The sequence below is a fragment of the Bemisia tabaci genome, chromosome 8, assembly GCF_918797505.1.
Source record: "Bemisia tabaci chromosome 8, PGI_BMITA_v3".
NCBI classification, from domain to species: domain Eukaryota; kingdom Metazoa; phylum Arthropoda; class Insecta; order Hemiptera; family Aleyrodidae; genus Bemisia; species Bemisia tabaci.
The window spans coordinates 10623161-10646391 of record NC_092800.1 but is presented as its reverse complement, the minus strand read 5'-3'; the positions used below and the strand labels follow the sequence as shown (position 1 = coordinate 10646391).

Here is a 23231-nt window from a genome sequence, read left to right as displayed (position 1 = left end):
GTGACATAAGAGATCTTCAATTTGAGTCCGGGAGTTACCACTCTCTACGTTTCTTTCTCTGTGAAAATTTCATCGTTCCAAAATTTTCGGAATTTCGATGCCGATCATATGATAATCGTTCACGCTGATGTCTTTTTAGTTTCGAATGTATTTAAGTTTACCCTAAGTGAAGTTAGTTTTAATTTCTTTTAATGGCTAGTCTACTATTTATATCCTCGAAACACACCTCGCGTGGCATTTGCCTCTTGTCCCAGTTCGCCAAACGGAGTTTGCAGGTAATTTGGAAATTAGGTTACTTAGCCCCCTCCAATCTGGGTTCCTAATCAGGGCAATCCTGTTTGGATATTATCACAGCTTTTGATCATCTATTTGGTCAAAATATGAGATTCCTTATTCTACTTGCCCATGGCTGTTCATTGGCAGTTGCTCTGATAACAAAACTAGCTTTATCTGCTTCTCGGCAGTGTCACTGCTATCAGCCCTTCAAATGACATTTCTCAATGGGATTCATGACATATAGGACCATTCAGATTCCTGGAAATTGAAGTTTCTCTTTATCTGATTTGCCCTGATGCTTCTATGATGCTAGGAGTTCTTACTTTCTCTTAAAGATGTTCCATTATCTATTAGCCGGGCGTAGCCCATGCTAAATTCATTATGATTACAGCCAGTAAACATTTTTTTATGCTGTTAAGTGAAATTTGAGCGGTATTTCTTTGCTCATCCCTAATACATCTCCTTCAAAATACCCTGTCTTTCTCAAGGCAGTCAGCATCATGCAGGAGGGACGACTAACCTTTTTAATTTAAGAATACTTACGGAAATTTGGATATCATTGATCTATTAGCTTTCTTTTACTGAACTAAGATGAAGTAAACCATCGTCGTACGAAATCATACTCATGATTGAGTTGTTTGACTCTAAATAGGTATTTACTTTTGAGTGTCTATTGAAGGCATTATTTCCTCTCCCTATCTCCTTCAAAGAGTCTTGATTTCCATGCAAAAGTTATGAATTTCTGTTCTGCACCCAAGCTTCTAGCTGTTTGCAATCTGCTTATGCTGATTATTTTAGCTGAAGTTAGTTTGCAGGTGAGGGAAGTGTTTCCTTGTAGCTTGTGAGTGGGGCACTCCTCGCCCTCAGGGCAAATTAGAAAGCAGAGCTTGGTTATCAGTAAGTATGTATGCCATGGTCACACCATGCCTCTAGGCTGGTTGTCATGAAATTCTCCTTAACACCACTTACTGTCTTTGTTTTATAATGTTAAATCGCCCAACTCCCCTTTTTAACTCATAATTTCTTGATTTTTAATTCCCTGCGAATGGTGAGACACGTCTTGTTGCCTCCTGCTTTCTACAAATGCAAATGATCAGGTTACCCATGTCTTTCATTGCTCCAGCTTAGGTTATGTTGGTGCAGGTCAGGTCAGGCAGCTGGATTCTAGTCATGAATCACCTGCCAGTGGTGCCAATTTAGTTGAACAAAAATTACATTTTAGGTGATGAGTAGTTTTTCTTGATTTTTAGGGTATTTTCCCACAATTTATCGTTACTAATTTTTGTCCCATTTTTTCTGTTTCAGCCCTCTGCTCGTTTACACCTCAAAGGTCTGCTAAATCTTTTTATTCATTTATTTTTTTAAATTCATTTCTTACAATTGATAAATCATGACTTTTTAGAGAATGTGAAAGTACTCAGAGGATTCAATAGAGCTTGTTGGGTCATCTTGGAAAGCAGTTCCTTAACACCTTTTTAAACGCTCTAGAATACGATTTTTACGGTGCCTCTCCCCCTTTTTTCCACCTGTATAGACATGTAAACGCAAAATTTTATGTCATCTGTACAGTTTAACAAAGTATGACAAGTTGCATTTTTATATTACTAAAGAATTATTGATCAGTTTCAATTTTTTAACACCCCCCCCCCCCCCCCTTGGAAACAGACTATTTAGTTTCTGTATCTTTTACAGTTCTGCCGTGCTAAGGAAGAACGCCGTATGAACCATCAGATTCCAACTGAGATATTTACGTTCAAAGTCTGGGGCATGCCTCTCTGCGAGATTTGCGAATTTTAAGTTTTCGTTTTCTCCTATTGACAGCTTGATCCCTTGGCTGTTCATTAGCGCTTAGATCATTTGCTAGTAGATAGTGACTTCCTAGAAAATCACAAAAGACTGAGGGTATGTCGGACTGGCAGCAAACTGCCCGTGCAGGCAGGGTCCTTTTACTGTGCCGATTTTGCCGTCTGTCTGGTTCATACGGCGTTCTTCCTTAGCTCAGCAGAGTTCCAGCCATTCCACTTCATGATTCTTTCAAGCAGAAGTGTAACTATTAACATCAAATGAAAGCTGCTTTCAATGATTGAATGATGTTACCATATATAATTATTATCCTGGTTTTAAAGTGATGAAGACATGACAGCTTCATTATTGTTGTAGATAGATTCAAGGCAAGCACTCCAAGGAATACTTAGTGTTCAAGCCTCCATATTCCCCCAATAAACATGATCACACTCTAAGACAGAATTTTTTTTTGGGTTTGTAATAATCTACCTTCATAAATTTATATTAGATGCTCATGTCTGATTCAGGTTTTCTTATTTCTCAGGTGGTCAACTTCTACTTTGTTCTCGGTGTTTCAATGCAAGCAATGGATCAAGAAAGTAAGTTTCAAGTACCTAACTTTCTTTATTCTGTTGTTAAAGTGATCTTTCTGCAGTAGAATGAGTAACTAGGCAAGACCAAGTTGGCATTTGCTCTTTTTTTTTTTAATAGTATTTTTAAAAATTTTAAGTTTCTTCCCTGATCTTTCAAATAAAAGTTTTGCCTCTTCTAGTGTATTTTGTGATGTTACTTTTATTGAAATTGGAAAGCGTAGAATAGGTGTAAAAAATGGGCTAGCCAGAAATTAAACAGTTCTATAGAGACTAAGCAGGGTAATTTTTACTGTACTAAATCATTCAGATGAAGTATTTGGCTGAGTTCTATAAATACCACTTCTTTCAAGGTTTTGAAATTTTCAAAGAAAATATTTAATGCCTTTAAAATTTTGCCTTTAAAGTTTCTTACATGTAGATTTTAATAGATTTTAATTTTGAGTTTGATATTCTAAACCGTTTTCTTTTCCTTCTTCTTTCAGGCTTGCAGCAATTAGCCGAAGATCATTTGAAGGAGTAAAATATTTCCGCACTTCCTCAATATTCTGTGAGTATGTTTCCATACCGGAGCCTAGTTGTCAATTCACAAGGAAAAATAAGCATAATTACCTCTTTAGTAACGGTAAAAAGTTGTGATATTTTCAATTTGGCAACAATAGTTTCAACGTCCTAATCAGAGGTCAGCTAATTAAGTGGATATTTTCCATACAAATTACCTGATAAATTCACAGCGTTTTGAAACCAGTTACATCAAGATCAGAATCAAACATAAGTCTGATCCCTTGGACACTGTATTTACAGGGTCATCCAAATGTCCTGCACCACACATCACTTCTGTAACTTCTGTATTAATTGAGATAGAGACTTGAAATTTTGTGAGCACTCCCAGTTCAAAAGAAATGATCTTCAGGGTTGCCACAGTCAGGGAAAACCGGGAAATGTTAGGGAATTTTAAAAAGTTAGGGAGAACTGGGAAATGTCAGGGTTTATTAAATCACCTTCATTTGCTTTCTAGATTGGGTTTGAGGTTTCGAACAACAAATTTTGCCTGAAAACTATTTTCAATGATGCCTTCTTAACCATCAGTCACATCTTCAATTGTCAGGGAATTTCATTTTCCAAATTCTGTGGCAACCCTGGATCCTTGAGAACTCCTAAATTTTAAGAAACCACTCTGAAAAAAGGCAAGAAAGTTTAAGGGTCATAAGGGCAGAGCAGGACTTTTGGATCACTATATCGAAGAAAAATTTTCAGGAGCATGATCTCGTATGGGATTGCTACATACCAGTGTTTGAAACTCGGCATGAAGTCCTAGCAGCCATCTGGCCTGCAAATTTTTTTCTTAGGGGCCATCTCAGATTTCTTAGAAGCCAAAATGAAAAATTGCCCTTTCGAAATGCCTTGAGTCCGTAATACGCCAAAAAATCCCAAAAACAGAGTTTAACAACGATTTTTTTAGCGGCCAGACTTGGCTGCTAGTTTCATTTCTCAGCGGCAAAAGGCGATTTATTGCTGGCAAATTGCTGTTTGACCGGCGTGTGTTTCAAACACTGCTACATACTCAGCATGATCTGGTTCATCGGTACTTAAGTAGGTGTAGGTGTACAAAAACCAAGTAAAATACATAGCACAATAAGTGCAGTGACATCGTGGATGCTGTCGTGTTTCAACTCCTTCATCAAACGGCTGGATCTCACTTATTACATAAAACCTCCTTGCTGAACACTTATTTTAGCTCATAATTCAAATTGAGAAATTTTAATTGCTTCTTGGAGAGAATTTTCAACATCACTCTCTTATCCTTTTTACCGGTTTGAAAAAATTATAATAAAATTCAAATACACCAGAAGAAGAAAGAAAGCAATGAAATCTTATTATTGCTTTTCTGCGTTTCATATTTTTCTCCCCTCTCCCCCCCCCCTCCAAAGAAAGAAGAAAAAATAGCAGCTTTGAGAGAAGGCTATGTAGTCCAAATTAGTCACCTTGCCTCCCTTTTTTGTATTTGAGCCACTTACATACTCTTTCCTTTCTGCTAAAAAATATTGCACATTCCTATGCATCAGTCAACAGGCTTGTTGAGCTGCTGTTTTGTTGCCAAACTGAAGGGTCTTACAACTTTCAACATCTAATGAAGTGCATAATTAGCTTGTAAAAAAACTGATTATCAATTGTCTTTAATCATCCGAGGTAGGGGCAGGAGTGAAGCACGTCATAAGAAGCTTCTTAAATCCCTCCTCCACATGCATTTTATGAATCTAAAATGACATGTCAAGTATGAAGTGCTCAAGTTTTGCACTGTTGCCAAGTGCCCATGCAAATAAATATTTTTGCATGCATTTTTATGTCCTTTAAGCTGCATTATTATTCTGCCATGCCATAAAGAACGTCTTACGAACATTTGAGAGTTCCCAAATTTTCCTGGATGAAACATGCATTTTTTAAGAAAGTTATGCATATTCTTCCTTGAAATTTTCAGTTAACTTGGATTGAATTGCAAACAAAATTTTCTTGTAAATTTTAAGAATAGAATTTTTTAGTTTTTCCCAGTAAACTCGGTTTTTATTGAAGGAAATATGGCAATGTTTGAAAGCTTTACGATGTTCCTCCTCAGCCGGGCAGTATAGTGAGTGGGTATCTACATTTTTTTTCTCTTCTTTGTGTAGGCATCATAATATTCTCTTTTTTTCTTTCTTTTTACTTTTATCTCTTCAAATTTTATTGTAATCAGAGTTTTGGGCTGAGAAGAAGGGCGGAAGAGCTGCATAAATTCGAGTCTTTTCGTAAATGAATTTGAATGGTGAAACAACTTAGTTTTGTCGTCAATTAACAGGGAGTGGGATCTCTATCAATGAATGATAGAAGTACCAGTTGCTTTTTAATGATTGGTCATTTATGCAGGCAGCAAGTATCACAAAATATTATGAAACAAATCAAAAGTGTTTGGAATTTTTCTTCATTGAACAGAATGGAGGAAAATATAGGGAAATAAAATAAAATTGATTTTCCCATCAGAAAATGTTTTTTTTACACTGTCCCTCTGAAATGTTGACAATCCAAAAATATTAAAATGAATCTCAGTGAATGAACCAAAAAAATTTGGTCTAGTTTTAAGGAAAATTTAATCCAAGAGCTTTGTACTTTATTTTTCAGTTAACCTTTAAGATGGTACTATTTACATCAGTCCATGTTCATCTTCTTGTTTTCTTTTTGTTCCAGATGAAGAGCAAGTAGTAAACGTTCCTCCTTTTGCAGAGTCTGTGAGTGAAGGAGATATTAGGTGGGAAAAAAGTAGGTACTCCTGATTCATCAGCCTTCATTTTCTATCTGTTTTCAATGAATTTTTCTAGCTTTAGAAATTTTGAACAAAATTCACTCTTTTTTTCCGAGAGGTCTGTGTGAGCATGTAATCGTTAAATTTGTATTGTAAAAGCAGTATATTCCGTGCTTTCTCTCTCTCCCCCTCCCCCTTTTTAAAAAATATGCTCGTCTATTATTCCTACAACGTTTGAAGCTCAGGCAGCTGAAAGAAACATGTATTCTTGCAAATTCAAGAAACTTATGAGCAAGTCATATCGTGAAAATTTGAAGACATTTTCAAGGAATATTATCTTTTTGTGTAGAATTTGAATAGGAAAGGAAGAAAAAATAAAAATTGGAATGTGTTTTTCTAGACAATATTTACATTTTCTGACCAATTTTTTCTCTCTATTTTTCTCTTAGATGTTGGTGATGAGGTAGCCACTGATGAGGTTGTATGTGAAATCGAGACTGATAAGGTATATTTCTACTCTTTTTATTTATCTCATTGAGGGGAGAATGATTCAACCCCCCCCCCCCCCCCCCCATTTTGCACACTCTTGGGCTATGAGGACAAAGTGCATCAGTGCAGTTTTTGAAAAAATTGAGTTATTAATTATTTCAACTAAAACTAGTTTTAATGCATATTCTGTGAAAACTTGCTCCCAAATTGCAATTTTTAAGCATCAAAAAGTCAGTATGAACTTTCTTTTGGCCATAAGGATCCATGTAATTTCGAAACTCCAAACATGTATTTCTCAAAATAGCATAAACCACACTTATGAGCCTTGTCCTCTAAGCCCCTCATTTTTAGTTCTTGAACATTTTGGTCATCAATACTCAAACACAACTTGAAAAGAAATGAAATAGAAAATGCAAGCATCGCTTATTATTTTGTCCTAGAATCTTGAGGTGAAATAATGTGTCAAGTATAGAGTGATCGAAGGAAATCACTCACAGTGAAAAATTTTCATTTTAAAACGGTTAATGGAAACTGAGATCTATTTCAGTACCTTGTGCTTGAATAAACAAGTATTTTTCAAAGCTAGTCCAATCCAATCATTGTATTTTCCTATGTTTATTTTTTTTAACTTTTTCTCTCTCCAAGGCATCGTCCATACTTATCTGATCTTTTTAAATGAAATCTTGAAACTCCTCTCTATTTTAATTATATCTGATTTTATTCCTCCTCCCCCCCTCCCCATCTCAGACATCAGTGCCTGTCCCATCCCCTGGAAACGGTGTGATCCTTGAGCGCTACGTGGACGATGGAGCATCAGTCAAAGCTGGACAGAAGTTATTCAAGATCAATATCACAGGTGACTTTACACTGCTCTTTAATTTGATATGCTCTCTCTAAATTTTGTTTTTTTGCTACTTAGAAGTGAGTGGTGAAAGCATCAGACATAAAATTCACAAAGGCATTCAAGTTCTTTTAGATGTTATTAAGGTACGATAGAAAATAGAGTTCACAAGTTGTAGCTATAAAGGATTTCAGTGTTACGAAAGCATCAGACTTAATATTCACAAAAGCATCTAAGTTCTTAGAGATTGTTTAGAGGTGCGATAAAAAATATAATATCCAAGTTGTAGGTATCAGGGTTTTCACGGTCATGAAAGCATTAGACAAAATATTGACAAAAGCATCGAAGTTCTTATAGATTGTTTAAGGAATTTATTAAAAGTACTGTTTCCAAGACTATGAAGAGTTGTAGGAAACAATTTCTTTATAAAACTCTTTAAAGTGCAGAATCAGTTTTTCTAACCCATTCACCCGGAGTAGGTAACCTAATGTTAATAACTGGTTTCTCTGGGAGCCTCTATGTATAATGACCTTTTTGTTGTGACCTCAACAGCTCTAAATCTTTTCATTCTCAGAAAGAAAAGTAAAGAAGCAGATGTCGCTACATTTCCACTGTGTCCGTGATGACGAAACTACAGTCTGGTAATCTCATACTTTCTGTAGGTCTCTAAAAATCACTCTCCTAAAAATGGCTCTGTACACTAAAGCCTCTATTCTTGTAGATGGGCATGTACAAAGTTGGCTGCGTTGACTGTATCTCTTGTGTGCAACTGATCTACTCAGAACAATATGCAATCGTTCTCACACTCAATACTTTTCTATTGCAGGGACTGCACCCTCTAAGGCTGCCGCTCCGAAAGCTGAAGCACCCGCTGCACCTCCCCCACCAAAAGTGGAGGCCGCTGCACCTCCTCCCCCACCTCCACCTCCCCCATCACAGCAGGCCGCAGCTCCAGCAACCCCACCACCGCCCCCAGCAGCAGCTCCAGCAGCAAAACCAATCCCAGTTGCGGCCATCCGACATGCACAGGTATTTTGAATTATCATCGTCCCTCCAGGTCCTCTCTGTTTTCAGGAGAAAAATTTAACAAAAAATCAAGAAATTTATTAAGTATACTCTCTTAGCACAATTGGAGGTTGGTCTGCAGTGACAGCTGGTGGTCCAAGAAAAATTGAGTTTTTTTATCAACGTGTTAACCAGTTTTCAAAATCTTGGGTTTTTATTTTTTTTTAAATCTGAGAGTAGGTTCGATATGCATAATTTTATTTGAAGTATAATTAATCTTTTTTAGTTTGGAAGATATCAAGGACCGTAACTTAATCTTAGGATGACACTCGTGAGTAATTTGTACCCAGAGGACACAAAAATATTCCTTAAGATGAAAAGTTATTTTCATATCATGTTAATTTTTATGCATCTGAACGTGTCATGATTACTTTCATAGCGTAAGAAATCATGGTTTTGGTTCCAGCAAAATTTGAAAGAAAAAAACATATGTTCTTAAGAGTACCCTTTTGAATCAAATCATTGAAGTGACCGAATCTTAGCTGTAATATGTACAGGCATGTATTTTTTGGGCTTTCAGCGGGAAAAGCTGTGAACTGATCCATTTTGAACCAATCACAATCGCTGTTTTACATTTAACCCAAAAAGTAAGATAGTACATCATTTGTTTAGTAAAAAGTTCCAGCAAAAAGTGTGCTTTTGAGAATAGAAATTCTACAGTCAGGAAAAATATATGGGCTTGTTTCGGTTTTTCTTGATTATTCAAGCATTTTGGATAGTGTTTGCTTAACATCTTTCAACTTAATTTTAATCCCCCCCCCCCCCCTCACAATCATACCATCCTTACATGGTTGCCTTAGTCAGGGAATACTGGGACATTAAATTATTCTCAAGGAATGTTAAATAGTTAGGGAAAACCTGGAATTGTTAGGGAAAATGACAAAAGTGTCAGGGCAAAATTGTTAAGTCATCTTTATTTGCTTTTTAGAATGGGTTGAAAGTTTTGAACAACAAATTTTACCCGAACACTATTTCAAATTATGTCTTTTTAAACATCTGGCATATCTTCCATCGTCAAGGACTTTGACCAAAATGTGTCAGGGAAATCAGGGAATTTCATTTTCTGAAACCCACAACGATCCTGGTATTAGAAAATCTAAAATTACTTATGAATGATGTAATGGTGAACTTTTCTTCAGTAGTGCAGTGTTTTTAAAAGAAAGTGCCAGCAGCCTCTTGTTTGTGCGACTATACTTTTGACACTTTCTTTCATGAGGTTGAGATTACTAACACCAGCATAATAGGTAAGTCATTTTTCTTCTTAATCGCATAGGTGTTAGTGTCAAGAATGCAGTGTGGAAAGTGAAAGAAGTCAGTGATTTTGCGAAATGATGATTTGATCTAAACTTTTCCCCTGCAGGAAAACAATAAAGTTGCTCTAACCCAGCAGTTCTCAAACCACTTAATTTGAACCACTAATTGTTTCAGTTTACAGTTTTCAAATAATTAATTAAAACCGAAAGTTGTACAATGAGAGAAATAGTTATATTGCATAGAAAACTCCCCTGAAGATGCCCAAAAATTCTGTTGTGGTTTAACATGTGAAAAATAGGCCCGAGTCAATGTCAAAATCAATACAGAATACAGGCATCAAAAGTTAAACTTCATGGCATTGATTGACTAAAATGGCAAAAAATTTATCCAATATTTTTTTGCGATTCAAGCACTAAATCACAAATATATTGGGAGCACCTGTAGAGGCTTTTCAGGAGTGCAGAAAGTTTTCAAGCGTCTCATTGCAGAAATTTACCCCCCAATTTTGATTACTTCTTTTCATCCAAAATTTTTGAAGTAATGACTAATTCGTCTTTCATGCCCAAACCGTTGCAAAAAACCTGCAAATCTCACCGCAATTCCACAAAAAAACATAGAATTTCATCGCTAGTATCTAGAAACACAATATTTTATTACTACATACTTATTGAGACCTGGTCTTTCCAATTTTCACAACTTTCCCATTTTTGCTTGCAAACCCTTTTCTACGGCCACCTGATCATGATCGCATGATAGGGAAATTTCTGCACCTTTGAACCTTTCTATAGGATTATGATCCTACGAGTATTTTCTCTGCTCTCTCAGAATTTTACGCAGTGAAAGTCATTAGAAGACGCCCTTTCTAAGTTACGTCCTTGACTGCAATTCCCTGCTACTCCACCTGTACATTCTATGCTTTATGTCTTGCCTGGAATGGTGCAGCATGACCCTTGTTTTATGATAAAAAATTTCTGGAAAAGATAATTTTTTTAAATGTGATCATCTAGGTTATACTACCGGCTCATGACAAATTCATGCATCCAATGTAACTTATTTGCTTATAAAACATGCAAAATCATTTACGCCTGTGAAGAGGCAAAAAGCGAGAGAAAATCCTGAAGCACTCATTTTTGACTTTCCGTTGATATTTCTGTGGAGAAGTCTTTTTGAGCAAATTTAAAATTTTTCAAAATATTTATCACCCTTAAGAAAGGTCATGTTCACTTGCTTTTCCCGCTTTTGCAAGTGGTAAAGAATAAGCCTTTGGACAAGGTACTTGCTCTGTTTAAATTTCTCATTGAATTAAATGCGATGAAAGTGATTGTGTCAACAGCCTTGTTTCATCACACGAAATTGCTCATTGAACTGAGAGAAAAACACAATATCGACAGTGAAACTGTAAAAATGCGAATCTTGGTTGCAGTGTTTCAAAATTTTCTTTCCTATTTTTCTTTTTTTAAAAAAAGATTCCAGTCCAAGAATATGACTTGAAATTTCTCAGAATATTCTCACTTTGAGAGGAAAAATAATGGAAGTTTTCAATAAATGACTTTTAGTAGTTTTCCATGTAGAAAATAAAGTATGACAGGAGGTCTACAACGCTGCAAATAGATGTAGGCATCTCTTTAGTTTCACCAGTTCTAAAACACATCGTCTCACTTTTTCTGGTAACAGCCCTCATGATTAACCCTGGTTAGTGTCTATAATTTGTAGTTTCTTATTTCTACCGAAGGTATACATTCGGAGCTTAAAAGCACTATTCTGTAGAAGGACGGTGGGTAGAAAAGTTGGGCTTGATAAAAGCAGGTCAAGGAAAGAGAGTTTGAAGAAAGGGCATGCTTATGAACTTTTTTTATTTATTCCGATAGTGAAACTAACAAAACATATCTCGGTTTGTGATGTTGCAGACTTCTTGTCATACTTCATTTTTAAATTGGATAATACTGCACATCAAATCTTAAAAACTTACGTTATTTTTCCTCGCAATTCGAGGAAAATTCTTTGAAAACTTCAAGGAATAATACGTATAATATGCTCTCCTTCAAAAAAATAAACCAGGATGGGAAATTTTTTAATACTGCAATCGGGATACGTAGTCCGGTAGTTTCACCATCGATTTGCCATTTGCATGATTTCTGTCGGAAAAAGTTGAACTGAGTTACTACTCAGAGAATGAAGCCATCCAAGCCCAGAAGAAATAATAATTTTATTGATTGTTTTATTGATTCTTTTTCAGTTAAATGTTGATGACACAGTTACCCGATGGAAGGTAGGTGAGCTATTTCAGAGTCCACCAGAAGCACATACTTTCCATGTAGAAAAAGAGTCAGACACCGAAATGCAGACACTCAAGTTACATCTTCCGGAGGATATACGAGCACTCATGAAACTAATGGAAGACCATCCTGAAGTTCCATTATTAGAATTAGCGTGTCAAATTTGGCCCGAAAGCAAAGAACATACCAATACAAATCTATTGTATACGAGGTTTGTATATTTCTCTATCTCAGGTCTATAAGCTTTTTTTTTCTGTCAGGTTTGTTGTAAAACCATCAGATCCCATCAAAAGGGCACAAAAATACCAAGTAATGAGGCACTGGCTTTTCAATATTATTTGATATGATATTTCTTACAACTTCCCGAGGACAAAGGGTTTTTAAAACTAAACTTTCTATGTGCCATGCTCGAGAAAAGCGGCTATACAAAGTGAATTTTTGGTGTTTTCAATGCTATAGCTAGTATAAATGTTGCGGCATCTGGTTGGTGTTTAGAGACATCTATTGTCTCCTTGAAGCCCACAACAATAAGACAGACAAAAAGAATCAAACCCATGTGAATGGTAACGCTGTGCAGTGCAGTGTTCACACAGATCTACCTACAATTCTGAATTTCAATCAGAAACTGCTTTTCAAAAAGGCCAAGAAAGTTGCTTTTAGCCTTGCTTTTCTCATAAGTAGCACATAGGAAGGTTGATTATAAAAGCTTTTCGTACCTGGAGGTCGTAAGGAACATCATATCAAATGACATCAAAATTTAGCCTGTTCCAAATTACAGGCAAATCCAAGGGGGTTAGGCGAAGGGCACGCAAGCCCCCCTCCTGTCTGTCTGAAAAAAAGGAGGAAGAAAAAGAGAAGAAAGAACAAAGAAAGGAAGGACCGGAGGAAAGAAGAAAGAACGACGCTTAGAGTTGGTAATTATGCATGACAAAATTTACTCAAACTGCATATCAGATGCTTTAAAATTTCGAAATTTTTCTGGGGGAGTTCCACGGACCCCCCTTACCCCCCCTACCTCCTGTTGGAAGTGACTGGATCCGCTTGTGCGCCAAATTTCTTGGTATTATACGAAAAATCTGGAGGATTATGCGCAGTTCTCTCATGCAGTGGGTGGAGTAAATTTTTTCACTATTTACTCCCAACTGGCAATTAATCATTTTTCTAGTTTGTAAATTTGAAGCTCCCTCTCACCACAAAATCGAAGTCTGCTTGAATCCAAAAGGGCATTGAACTGATTTCAGCGAACTATACATTTATATATTTTCCGCAGTGTGCTAAATTTTTTCATTAATTTTCCAATTACTTTGCATCAAAGGAGGGAAGATATTTTTGTGAAACGCAATTCTTGCTATTTCTTGAACTGTAAGTTTGTTTTTGGCGGATTATTTAATCCACATTAATTTTCGATTTACCAGTGAGCGGAAAGTATCTTAAAAGGGCGCGCGAGTGGAAAGTAAAAAATATGTTGGTGTCAATAAATGGTTTTGCACTGTTTGCCTATTTAATTTGGCAACATGTCTAAAACTATGCAAGAAGGGGATGACATTGACTTCTGTTCTCTTATATTTTCTTTTGTTTCAAACAGTCCCCTTCTATCTCAGCCGCATGATATTGTGTGCCGAAACTATTATATTTCTACAGGGTTTTCCCCCTCTCAAAAGAACCCCGCACAAAGCATGGGGTCAGGGGCTCTCGATGAAAGTCGATGAAACTTTAATAGATTGATGTAAAGTTCATAATTTAGGGAAAGCCAAAAAATTAGCTCACTTTTGCGTGTAGAAGCCGAGATATTCGCGATTGAACCCGGACTATTTCCTGTGTGGCGGAAGTAAATTCTCCGAGTCGCCTTACCTTGCTTGAGCCTTTTGGCCAGGAAACCCCCTCTCCCCACCAGGTAACTACGATGTCGCATTGTTTACACTCAGTCACTCACTCCTTTCACGCTCCGTTCGGGCTGTGCGATATGGAGTTCCCTGCTTCTTGCACCTCTCCTGTGCCGGCGCTGCCGGCCGGTTTAATCTGGAATGTAGTTGCTGAAACAGAATTGATAGATAAAGGGAGAGAGAGGGAGTAAGGCATTCGCACCGGCCGAGCGCATAAGCACCTATCTTCACGTGAGTGACTTGAGGTCTGATCGAGAACGCCGAACAACGAGAGGAGAGGGGACTCGGAATTCTTCTGCCATGCTGCGGCATGATAGAAAATAGTCCGGATTCAATTGCGAATATCTCGGTTTCTACTCGCAAAAGTGAGCTAATTTTTTGGCTTTCCCTTAATTATGAACTTTATATCAATCTATGAAAGTTTCATCGACTTTCATCGAGAGCCGCCGACCCCATGCTCTGTGCGGGGTTCTTTAAAGTAATCATTTCATGTATTGTAACATTGGAAACCATGGATCGTCAGCAATCTGAATATTGATGGTGGATCTCCCAAACCTCGGATATCGTTTGCAGTGTTTAAAAATCTTCGCTCCTATTTTGTTTCTTCAAAGGAAAACAAATCAAAATCAATACTTGAAGTTTTTTCAAAATTTGCTTAGAAATATCACAGAAGTTTTTAAGTATTTATGTTGAGTAGTACTCCATTTAAATAATAAATTATGACAGGAAGTCTGCAATGTTGCAAACCAAGATGCGCCGTTTGGGAGCTTAACCGTCAATATAGGTTCCTTGCAAAAATTTCGTGTAGCACTACAACTCTAATTCTCAATGAAGCTAAAAAAGCTCAGCGATTGATGCGAAAAAAATTCTATGCAAGTAATCAAATTCTCTGCTTCACAGGATACTCAAAGCCTTGAGACTGAAATTTGCCATTGATTACGTTGATAAACCGAAGGAGTTTTGGCATCAAACTGTTTGGTGTAGTAGGAAGGTTTTTCACTATGATGGACTTAAAAGGCGATGGAGAAGCAGAGGCTGGCATCGTCTCACCCCGGCAAAGTATGCAATATTTTGCTGTAATTGCTTTATGAAATCAGGGTGTCAACAGGTTTGAAAAATTCAGAAAGTTCAATAATAGTCAGGTATTTTTAACGGTGTTTTCTACACTTGGCAGATGGCGAACAAGATTATAGAAGATTAACCAATAATTATTCAGTACTAATCGATTAAGAAAAATGGCCCCAGGATAAAGAAAGTTAGAAATAGGTCTAGAATATCTGTGGACACCCAGATCAAATGCTAAATTTAGGTCTCAAATTCTGACTAAGACGTTCCGAAAGAATTTTCTCTCTCAGCTGAACTAGTACCGAATATTATCCTATATCAACTTTTTTTATGTAAAGAAAGAAAGAATAGCATTTTATCATGACAGAAAAAAAAATTACACTTCATATGAAAAGATAGAAAGAATCAAGGCTCGCCTTTCCAACAAGACTGGCGACCTAGCACTTGCTCCACACATTGGGATGGGCAGAAGAAATGCTCCATGTGCAGGTCACAAGTAGGGAATCCCCGTTTGAAAATGTTGATATTTCAGGAAGGTGCTCTTCTCTCTGGCTTCCACTGGGAGGTCAGAGGGTCGTGACCCCCCCAAAAGTTTTTGCGTATCCAGCATTTCTCTAACCCAACCCAGTATGTGTAAAAGTGTCTTGAGAACTTTCTCCTAAAACGTTTGTGTGTGATATTCCTTGTTTCCATGGTGTGTTGTCAAACCAAGTTAACATAAAAAATATTTGCTATCATTTCAGAGTGGATCCGGAAAATTTTGGAGGTAAATATGATGATGTGATAGATGTTACAATGGGGTTTTGGGTCAGCATTTGGGCCGGTGGAACAGTGTCAATAGTTCCTTCAGTTAACTTTGTCGCAGCTGATTACATCAAAGTCCTAAAAAATGTGAGTATGTTGTGTAAATTATTTGTTAGCTTTATCGAATAGGATAGTGTTATGGTATGTAGAGAAGAAAATCTGATCTTTCAAAAATCAGAAAAGATTGGTTTGTTTAGAGCCGGAGGAAGAAACCCAATATTCTCTAGTGGTCCTCAATGGGTCAGTTGGCTGGTCATAGAATCGTGTTTTAATGCTTGGTTCTTGTAGATAAGCTGAAATGAATAAGATTTGTCCAAACAGCAAGTTTTTACGTTCAATATTAAGAGAGATATAGAGCTTTGAAAAATTCGGTTTATAATGTCATCCTTCGCAGTAGTAACTCCCTTGGTTTCTTCCTCTTGCTTTCATCAGTCAATAATGCACACATTTGCGTTGGTTCCTCAACATGAAACTCGGATGAAAGCAAGGTGGAAGAAACCAAAGGTGTCTCTACCGGGGTGGATGACGTCATAAACCGAATTTTTCAAAGGGTGATATCTTGGTTAATATTGAATATAGGAAGTTGCCGTTCGGACAGATCATATAACTTATCCATTGAATCAGTGAGAATGAGAACACACTAAATTGGAAAAATAGTCAGTTTAAGAGACTCACAAAGCTGGACAGTAATTAAAGAAGTTAGTACAAGAAAAAGCTGTTTGGTGCGGAAAGACATTTATATTGGGACACTTAACAGGCCCAAGTTGACAAGTTGCAATATCCTCCATGGTTCTCATAAAAATCAGGCATTATTAAGTTTCCGAGTTGGTGCGTTTCATTCTCACAAAAACAATTGCCAGCCACAGTCCATTTCCCATTTAGAGCCGGTAATACAGTGATTGAAATCTGCCAGTATTTATCATCAGTGCATGACGTTCTTATGCATATGCAGCGCATCAGTTTTTAATTAAGATAATTGGGCAAAATTTCAGTTTGATGTCATGGAAATTTTGCATAAAAACTAAAATTTTCTGCCAAATTAGTAATTTCATCAATGGTAAAAAAATTTAGTTGGGGCATCAAAGTATTGAAGGAGGGATGAAGTGTAACACCTACTCTATTTTTACAATTCACGAGTTACAAGCATCTCATGGCTTCTCAATTTTTATTTTTTTACTTTTGTAGAATATAACCTCTTATAATCTATTTCTTTTTCTTTTTGTGAACAGGAGCTCTTACCAAAGACCAGCAAAATTTTTGGTCCAGGCCAACAGTTCAACTTGGTGCAGCATAATTCAAATTATAAAACCAATACCATCAAAGTGAAAAATAAAGTCTCGGCCGCCAAGCGCCTCTCCGACTGGTTTTCCTTGCATCCACACATTAACGTTCTTCCGGTACCAGCATGGTCTACTGACTTAAATCCTGCAGAAGACTTGTGGGATGAAGTGTTCACCCTATTAGATGACTCAGCTAACTGTATCGATGATCTGAGCGATATTAAAGATTTCCAAGCTTTTGTGCGTAAAATGTGGCGCTACTTGAACACCAAACATCAAACTTTTAGAGACGTAGCCGATTCAATGCCTTTTCGATTGACCTGTGTCATTCAAGCACATGGCAGCAGCACCAAAGACATCAATATGCTTCACAGTCTCTTTGAAAAAAAATGAAACTTTCCTCCGGGTGAGCATTTTTGACCTCCATTACCTACTTAACATCATTGTTAAATTGTTTTTCCTCCCCAAGATCTTTCTCCAAATTTCTGATTTAATTCTTGTGCGGTGTTCAGCCCTCTCCAGGTTCCATGCGCCAATTGCGCTTAAAAAACCAGCTTTTGCGCCTAAAAATTGAGGGGCCTGAGCCATTGTGGTGCCTAGAAAATTTGACGCACCATATCGATTTTTAAACGTGCAATCGCAAAGTAGTGGTAGCTGACGAACGAGAAGATCCAAAAACGGGACAGAGACACAGAGCACAACAGCATAGAATATGCTGAAACTAAACTGGATTGCATTTTGCTTAAAGGAACCAAGAGTTTTCCAATGTTCCTAGGATTGTGGAACTTACATTCATTGCAATGAAATCACTAAACAATTTTCGTTTTGAATTCATAGTTTATTGGGAGTAAAGATAAAACTTGTTCAGATAATCAGTTTATATTTGCAAGATAAAATAAGTCACACAATCTTAGTGACATTGGAATGATCTTGGTTCCTTCTTGCAAAATGCAATCCAATTTGGATCCTAAAAATTGTAGATGGCTCCTCAAATTCAGGCTCTCCAGCCAGGGTGGCCTCTGAAATTTTAAAGAACACCAGTTTTGTGTCGTAAAGAATTGATCATGGAAAATGTTAATCATTCATTAAAAATGTTTTGTACTTACAGATCTAATTGCTGAGGCCTGAAAACTATACTTTAACAATCTTTTAAAGGCATTTGCTTTGTTGCCTGTCCTTTCAATGAAGATTTGTTATTTTTAATTGATTCTGCATTGCATCATCATGCAATTACTTAGTTTTTTAGTGAATTTCCTTCTGAGGTGTCTTTCTTATTATTATGTCCTTAATCGGATTCTGGAGGATCACCTCCACAAAAAGTTGGTCAAAAAAACACACAAAAGTCAAAAAAGCCACAAAAGTCTGGTGCACCAAAAGTTTTCTGCAGGTCTGAAGTTTGACATTACGTTTAAACCTCATCGTCAAAGTTACTCCCCCCCCCCCCCCCAATTGTATCTTTTTATCCTCTCTTTTAATATTTTTTTTTTCTTTCTCATTACAGGCTTGCTGTCCGTACTCCTATGATCTGTGATACTATTTTTAATATTTAGTTCTTTGTTTCAATTTTATATGTATACTTAAAGAGAGAAAAATATTTTGGAAAAACTTAGAATAAAATTGCTTACCACCCTAGTGTTTGTTGTTCCTCATTTCCCATGAGCTTCAGTTCTCTGATCCTAAGTTACGGTCTCCAAGATTTCTACAAATAATATTCTTGAACCTAGACTTTGTATTAATTTGTTGAGGATTATTTATTGGTTAAAATAAAATTGATTGTGGGAATAACTGTCCCTTCTTTTATCGATTGCCGCCCATGAGCCATCCTAAGATGGCATCCCTTATAGCAAGAATGACTTAAACTTTGCCCTTTTCTTTTTTTTAATCAGGGGTGTAAAATGTTTGATTTCTCTCCTATTTTGAGATTCAGACCGCTAAACCTCCATATCTTAGCTATGTTTCAATCCCTAAATAGGGCAGTGAGAAGGTATTATTTACCATTTAAGATCACCTTTTCCTCACTAAGATGAGATGCTCATTTTCCCTGTGGCAGTGTCAGAAGGTAAGATTTTTTTAGTTTTCTCCATTCACTTATTTAATTAATGACCTCTTTTCTTAGGAGAGACAGTATTGGTTCAAAATGTATCAGTATTTCACCGAAAAATATTTTCCAAAAAATGATGTATTAAATCATCAGGAATCCTCCTATCTTAAATTGGTCTCCTAAATTTTATACTCTGTAAATTTCTTTGGGCTCCCTACTTCTGAGTCAGAAAAAAGGGTGAACATGGTAAGTTCCTAAATTATATTTATGTATCTCTTGATTTTTCTAGGCAATCGAAGCAGCAACAGTGAAGGTTCCACCGGTAGATTACAGCAAAGAAATTTCGGGAACCCGCTCTGAACAGAGGGTGAAAATGAACAGAATGCGACTGCGGATTGCTCAACGGCTGAAGGATGCGCAGAACACCAACGCCATGTTGACAACATTCAATGAATTAGATATGAGGTGAGTTTGTCTTGATTTGATCCTCAATCTTTGTCTTTAATACGAAGTAGAACTGGAAGGGAAAGCATATGGGCTGCGGCCTATGGTGGCAATTTTGTGATTGTTTTATTTTTTTTATGTTTTATTGTTTTGTTTCATTTTATATGCCTAATGATGATTTGATCTAATGATATAATCAGGGTCGAAAACTAGCTAAAGAATGCCAGACAAGAGGTTTTCTCTTTTTCTCATTTAAACAGTCATGACTAATCCTGTCTCATGACTCAGCTGCTAATATGACAAAAATTACAAAATGTGTAACCTCGGCTGATTCTATAATTTGCTCTTTTTTGTAGCGCAATCATGGACTTCCGAAAAACCCACCTAGAAGCTTTCACCAAGAAGTACGGAATTAAACTTGGATTCATGTCTGCATTTGTCAAAGCTGCTGCTTATGCTCTCCAGGATCAACCAGTTGTCAATGCTGTAATCGACGAAAATGAAATCGTTTATAGAGATTATGTTGATATCTCAGTTGCTGTAGCTACACCCAAAGTAAGTTGTTGAATGTATATCACCCTATAAGAAAATTCCTCAAAAGTCATCATCAAAATAGGGAAATGAGCAATTTAGTGTTGCAGAAGAAGAATACCAGATGCTGTTTCGTTAAGAGTTAAGCCATTATTATCGTAATGGCTTACTCAATTACTCACTTGGTCTTACGCGAGAGAGGGTTAAGTCCAGTCTCACAAAAGCTGCTCTTTTGTTTAATAATAATAAATTGATATTTCCTAATAAAAACAATTGTGTCATTCAAAAGGGAGAGGAAAGGTTGTTTTAAGGGTTCCTTACACCTTGCAAGGAAAGAGAGGGGTCAAAAAGAGGATCAAAATACTTTTTGTAATATCTAATACTTGGAAGGTCTGCTAAGACTGATAAAAATATGGTCTCTTTTGTGTGCAATTTTAATTGTCATTAGTTCTCAAATTTCAAGCTGAAAAATATTCTTCCGAGGGTCCAGTTACTGTCTTTTATCTCGAGTTGAGAATTTTAAGACAAGTTAGCTCCGAATTAGCGTTTAAAAACAAATCTCCTGTAATCAATGTCAACAAAATTAAATTAAAAATTCTAAAGAAATAAAAGTAGGATTCATCTACGGAAAAGAGTGGTGCATTTGATGTAAGAATAGTCACTTCAATGTAAGAATAGCACTTCTGATGCATATCATTGTATCAAATGCATTACTTTTTTGCAGACAAATACAGCCTCTGTTCGTTCTCATTTTGTAACTTATCTCATTGCAAATAAATTCTCTGTGGCATGTGTAGGGGCAAGTGTTTTTAATGTCCACGAAACTTAAAGTTTGCTTGATAGTTGTCATAAATAGATAATGGATAACTCCTAGATCATAGGATGAATTGCCTCGATGCCTCCTTCTCAGATCATCCATACCCTCTTAGCATCCCTTTAATATTCCCCAAGTTGAACCAAGATAATCTGTATCATTATTTCTGGTTTCAGGGTTTGGTCGTTCCTGTTATTCGTAATGTAGAGAGTATGAATTATGCAGACATTGAGCTGACAATCAATGCCCTCGGCGAGAAGGCAAGGAAAGGCGCTCTAGCCATTGAAGACATGGACGGTGGTACCTTCACCATCAGCAACGGAGGCGTGTTCGGGTCTCTGTTCGGAACCCCTATTATCAACCCACCCCAATCTGCGATTCTAGGAATGCATGGTACATTCGAGCGCCCTGTAGCCATCAAAGGACAGGTACAGTATTTAGTTTTTGAAATTTTTGTCACCAAACTTCTTTAATTCTAAGGGCTTTTACGATGAATTGGACGTATTTCAACCAAACAGACCTATGTGGAGGTGAGAATTATGGGGTGTGCTCGTTAGTTCTCTGGCCGTAAGAGTGAATGAGAATAATAAAGCGCCAGTGACGTCAGCGGCAATGATGGAATCGCGGCCACGAGACGGAGATCATCGTCGGGGTGCTTTAACTCATGAGCCCTGTCCACAACGCTCTCTTGCCATGCCCGCGGCTCATGAGTCCCACATTCAGTTGGCACATAGGTCTGTTTGATAGAATGTAATATCCCGCTTTTCCAATTCTTCAAAAGGAATCACGCCCTCTTTTACATTGTTTCTTATGCAACTTTCTAGAGCACACCCCATATTTCTCACCTGTACATAGTTCTGTTTGATAGAAATACGTCCAATTAGTGTTGAAACTTTCTTGTTTCAATGCGTACCAAGATTTACCGTCAGTATTTTTAGCAGCTATCCATTCAACAAATAATATGATGCTGGAGATAGATTTGATAGACTAATGTCAGGATCTGAATAGGCTAAGCTTTAAGCAGAGTGGCAAGCATTAGAAAACACTGCAAAAATTTGAAATTACTAGAAATTTTGTCGGTTGATCACAAAAATCTGGGGTGTATAGTCAGATGGGAACATAAGGGGAAAATCCTGGTGGGCCGGCCGATACTTAGAATGATGTTGGACCTGTTTGTCTCCTTCAAATGGCAAAAACAAAAAGAAAAAAAGAACAATTAAAATCGGCTGGACCAATTTCTGATGGACAGATGCTCCTGATTATTTATTCATTGCTGATCTGCTCTTGATATAAACACCCGAAAAGTGTGGAAAAATTGCATATTTTTTTTTACTATCCACCAAAATTTATCACAGGAAGATCATGTCGAATTAAAAGTGTGGTAGCGAGAAACCGAGTGATCAGAATTTTTTGATGTGTGAAAATACCAACCATCTTGTGCATAGTTGCCTAATTTAATTTTTATGTGACTCATTCTTTTCATTTTTCATTGTTCTAGTCCAAGACCAGATGGAATCCATTGTTTTTCCACTACATAGATGCTATGACTCAATGTAGATGTATTTTCCAATGTCATTAAACTCTCTGCATTATAACTTAAAAACGTCTGAAATGTTTAATCGATGAACAGTTAAATTTTCAAAATTTTACTTACATTATGATTAGTACTGAAGGAAAAAATCCGTGACATCATCAGCCTAATTTTTGTTGCAGGTTGTTGTGAAACCAATGATGTACATCGCGCTGACGTATGATCACCGATTGATTGATGGTCGCGAGGCGGTGTTGTTCCTGAGGAAAATCAAGGCTGCAGTTGAAGACCCGCGAATAATTCTAGCTGGCTTGTAATAGCTTTAGAAACCACACGTCGTTCTTAGAAACATGATTGTCTTTCAATGCTTCAGTCATAACTGGCGCCTTGAATTTCTAATGCTATTTTACCAAATAATATTTGCACGTCTAAATCTGCACTATGCATCTCAAAATTTGTCGCACCCGTTAACCGTCATTCGCAATACCCAACTTTAAAGCCTAAGTAAAAGTAATTGTTATCTGTTATTATTTAATTGTTGAAGTTGTTGTAAGCGGTTTGTATTTATAAGGACCATTTTAAGTATTGTAGTACTTACAGAATTCATTCCTGTGTGATATACAAGCATGCTCTAAAGTCATCTCACAAGGAAAGTATTGTCTAATAAAGTATTGTAATTAATGCGATATGAGCTATAAAAATTTGTCAACCTCATTTTCTCAGTGTAAATTTCTCATCGATCAATTTTGGAGTCTTCGCCTCACTGTCACTTGTTTTATATTGTAATTAATAATGTAAACGATTGTAAAATTCTTACAATGAATAAAAGCGCAAAAACTCTTTCCATCAACTTTCTTTGTTTATATCAAATTAACTTTAATGTCATTACTTAATAATGTTAGAATTTTCATGATAAATCTCGGTATCTCATGAATTATATCAGACAATAATTTTGATTGGTTTTGGTTCAATTTTCTATAATAGGATG

The 23231-nt window shown here is 36.7% G+C and overlaps 1 protein-coding gene across 2 annotated transcripts; it reads left to right on the top strand.

Annotated features, from left to right (window-relative positions):
- The first annotated feature begins 24 nt into the window (after window positions 1–24).
- LOC109034218 (dihydrolipoyllysine-residue succinyltransferase component of 2-oxoglutarate dehydrogenase complex, mitochondrial) lies at window positions 25–23093 on the top strand. 2 transcript variants are annotated; one of them, XM_019047244.2, is made up of 13 exons: window positions 25–275; window positions 1582–1606; window positions 2606–2660; window positions 3137–3201; window positions 5871–5942; window positions 6375–6430; window positions 7162–7270; window positions 8082–8284; window positions 11811–12061; window positions 14634–14792; window positions 15542–15689; window positions 16832–17288; window positions 18384–18514. In XM_019047244.2, exons 1-12 carry the CDS (start codon window positions 192–194, stop codon window positions 17273–17275), a joined length of 1671 nt encoding a protein of 556 aa, XP_018902789.2. In that variant the 5' UTR covers window positions 25–191; the 3' UTR covers window positions 17276–17288; window positions 18384–18514. The 2 variants fall into 2 exon arrangements, with proteins under 2 accessions (XP_018902789.2, XP_018902797.2); XM_019047252.2 differs by lacking the exons at window positions 11811–12061; window positions 14634–14792; window positions 15542–15689; window positions 16832–17288; window positions 18384–18514 and adding exons at window positions 19213–19388; window positions 19724–19922; window positions 20889–21140; window positions 22426–23093 and having other exon boundaries at window positions 44–275.
- The last annotated feature ends 138 nt before the right edge of the window (window positions 23094–23231 follow it).

Coding starts and splice junctions, on each gene's coding strand:
- LOC109034218 (XM_019047244.2), top strand. CDS start 192: ATGGCTAGTCTACTATTTATATCCTCGAAACACACCTCGCGTGGCATT. Junction 3,202..5,870: donor CCGCACTTCCTCAATATTCT/GTGAGTATGTTT, acceptor TTTTTGTTCCAG/ATGAAGAGCAAGTAGTAAAC. Junction 14,793..15,541: donor CATCGTCTCACCCCGGCAAA/GTATGCAATATT, acceptor CTATCATTTCAG/AGTGGATCCGGAAAATTTTG.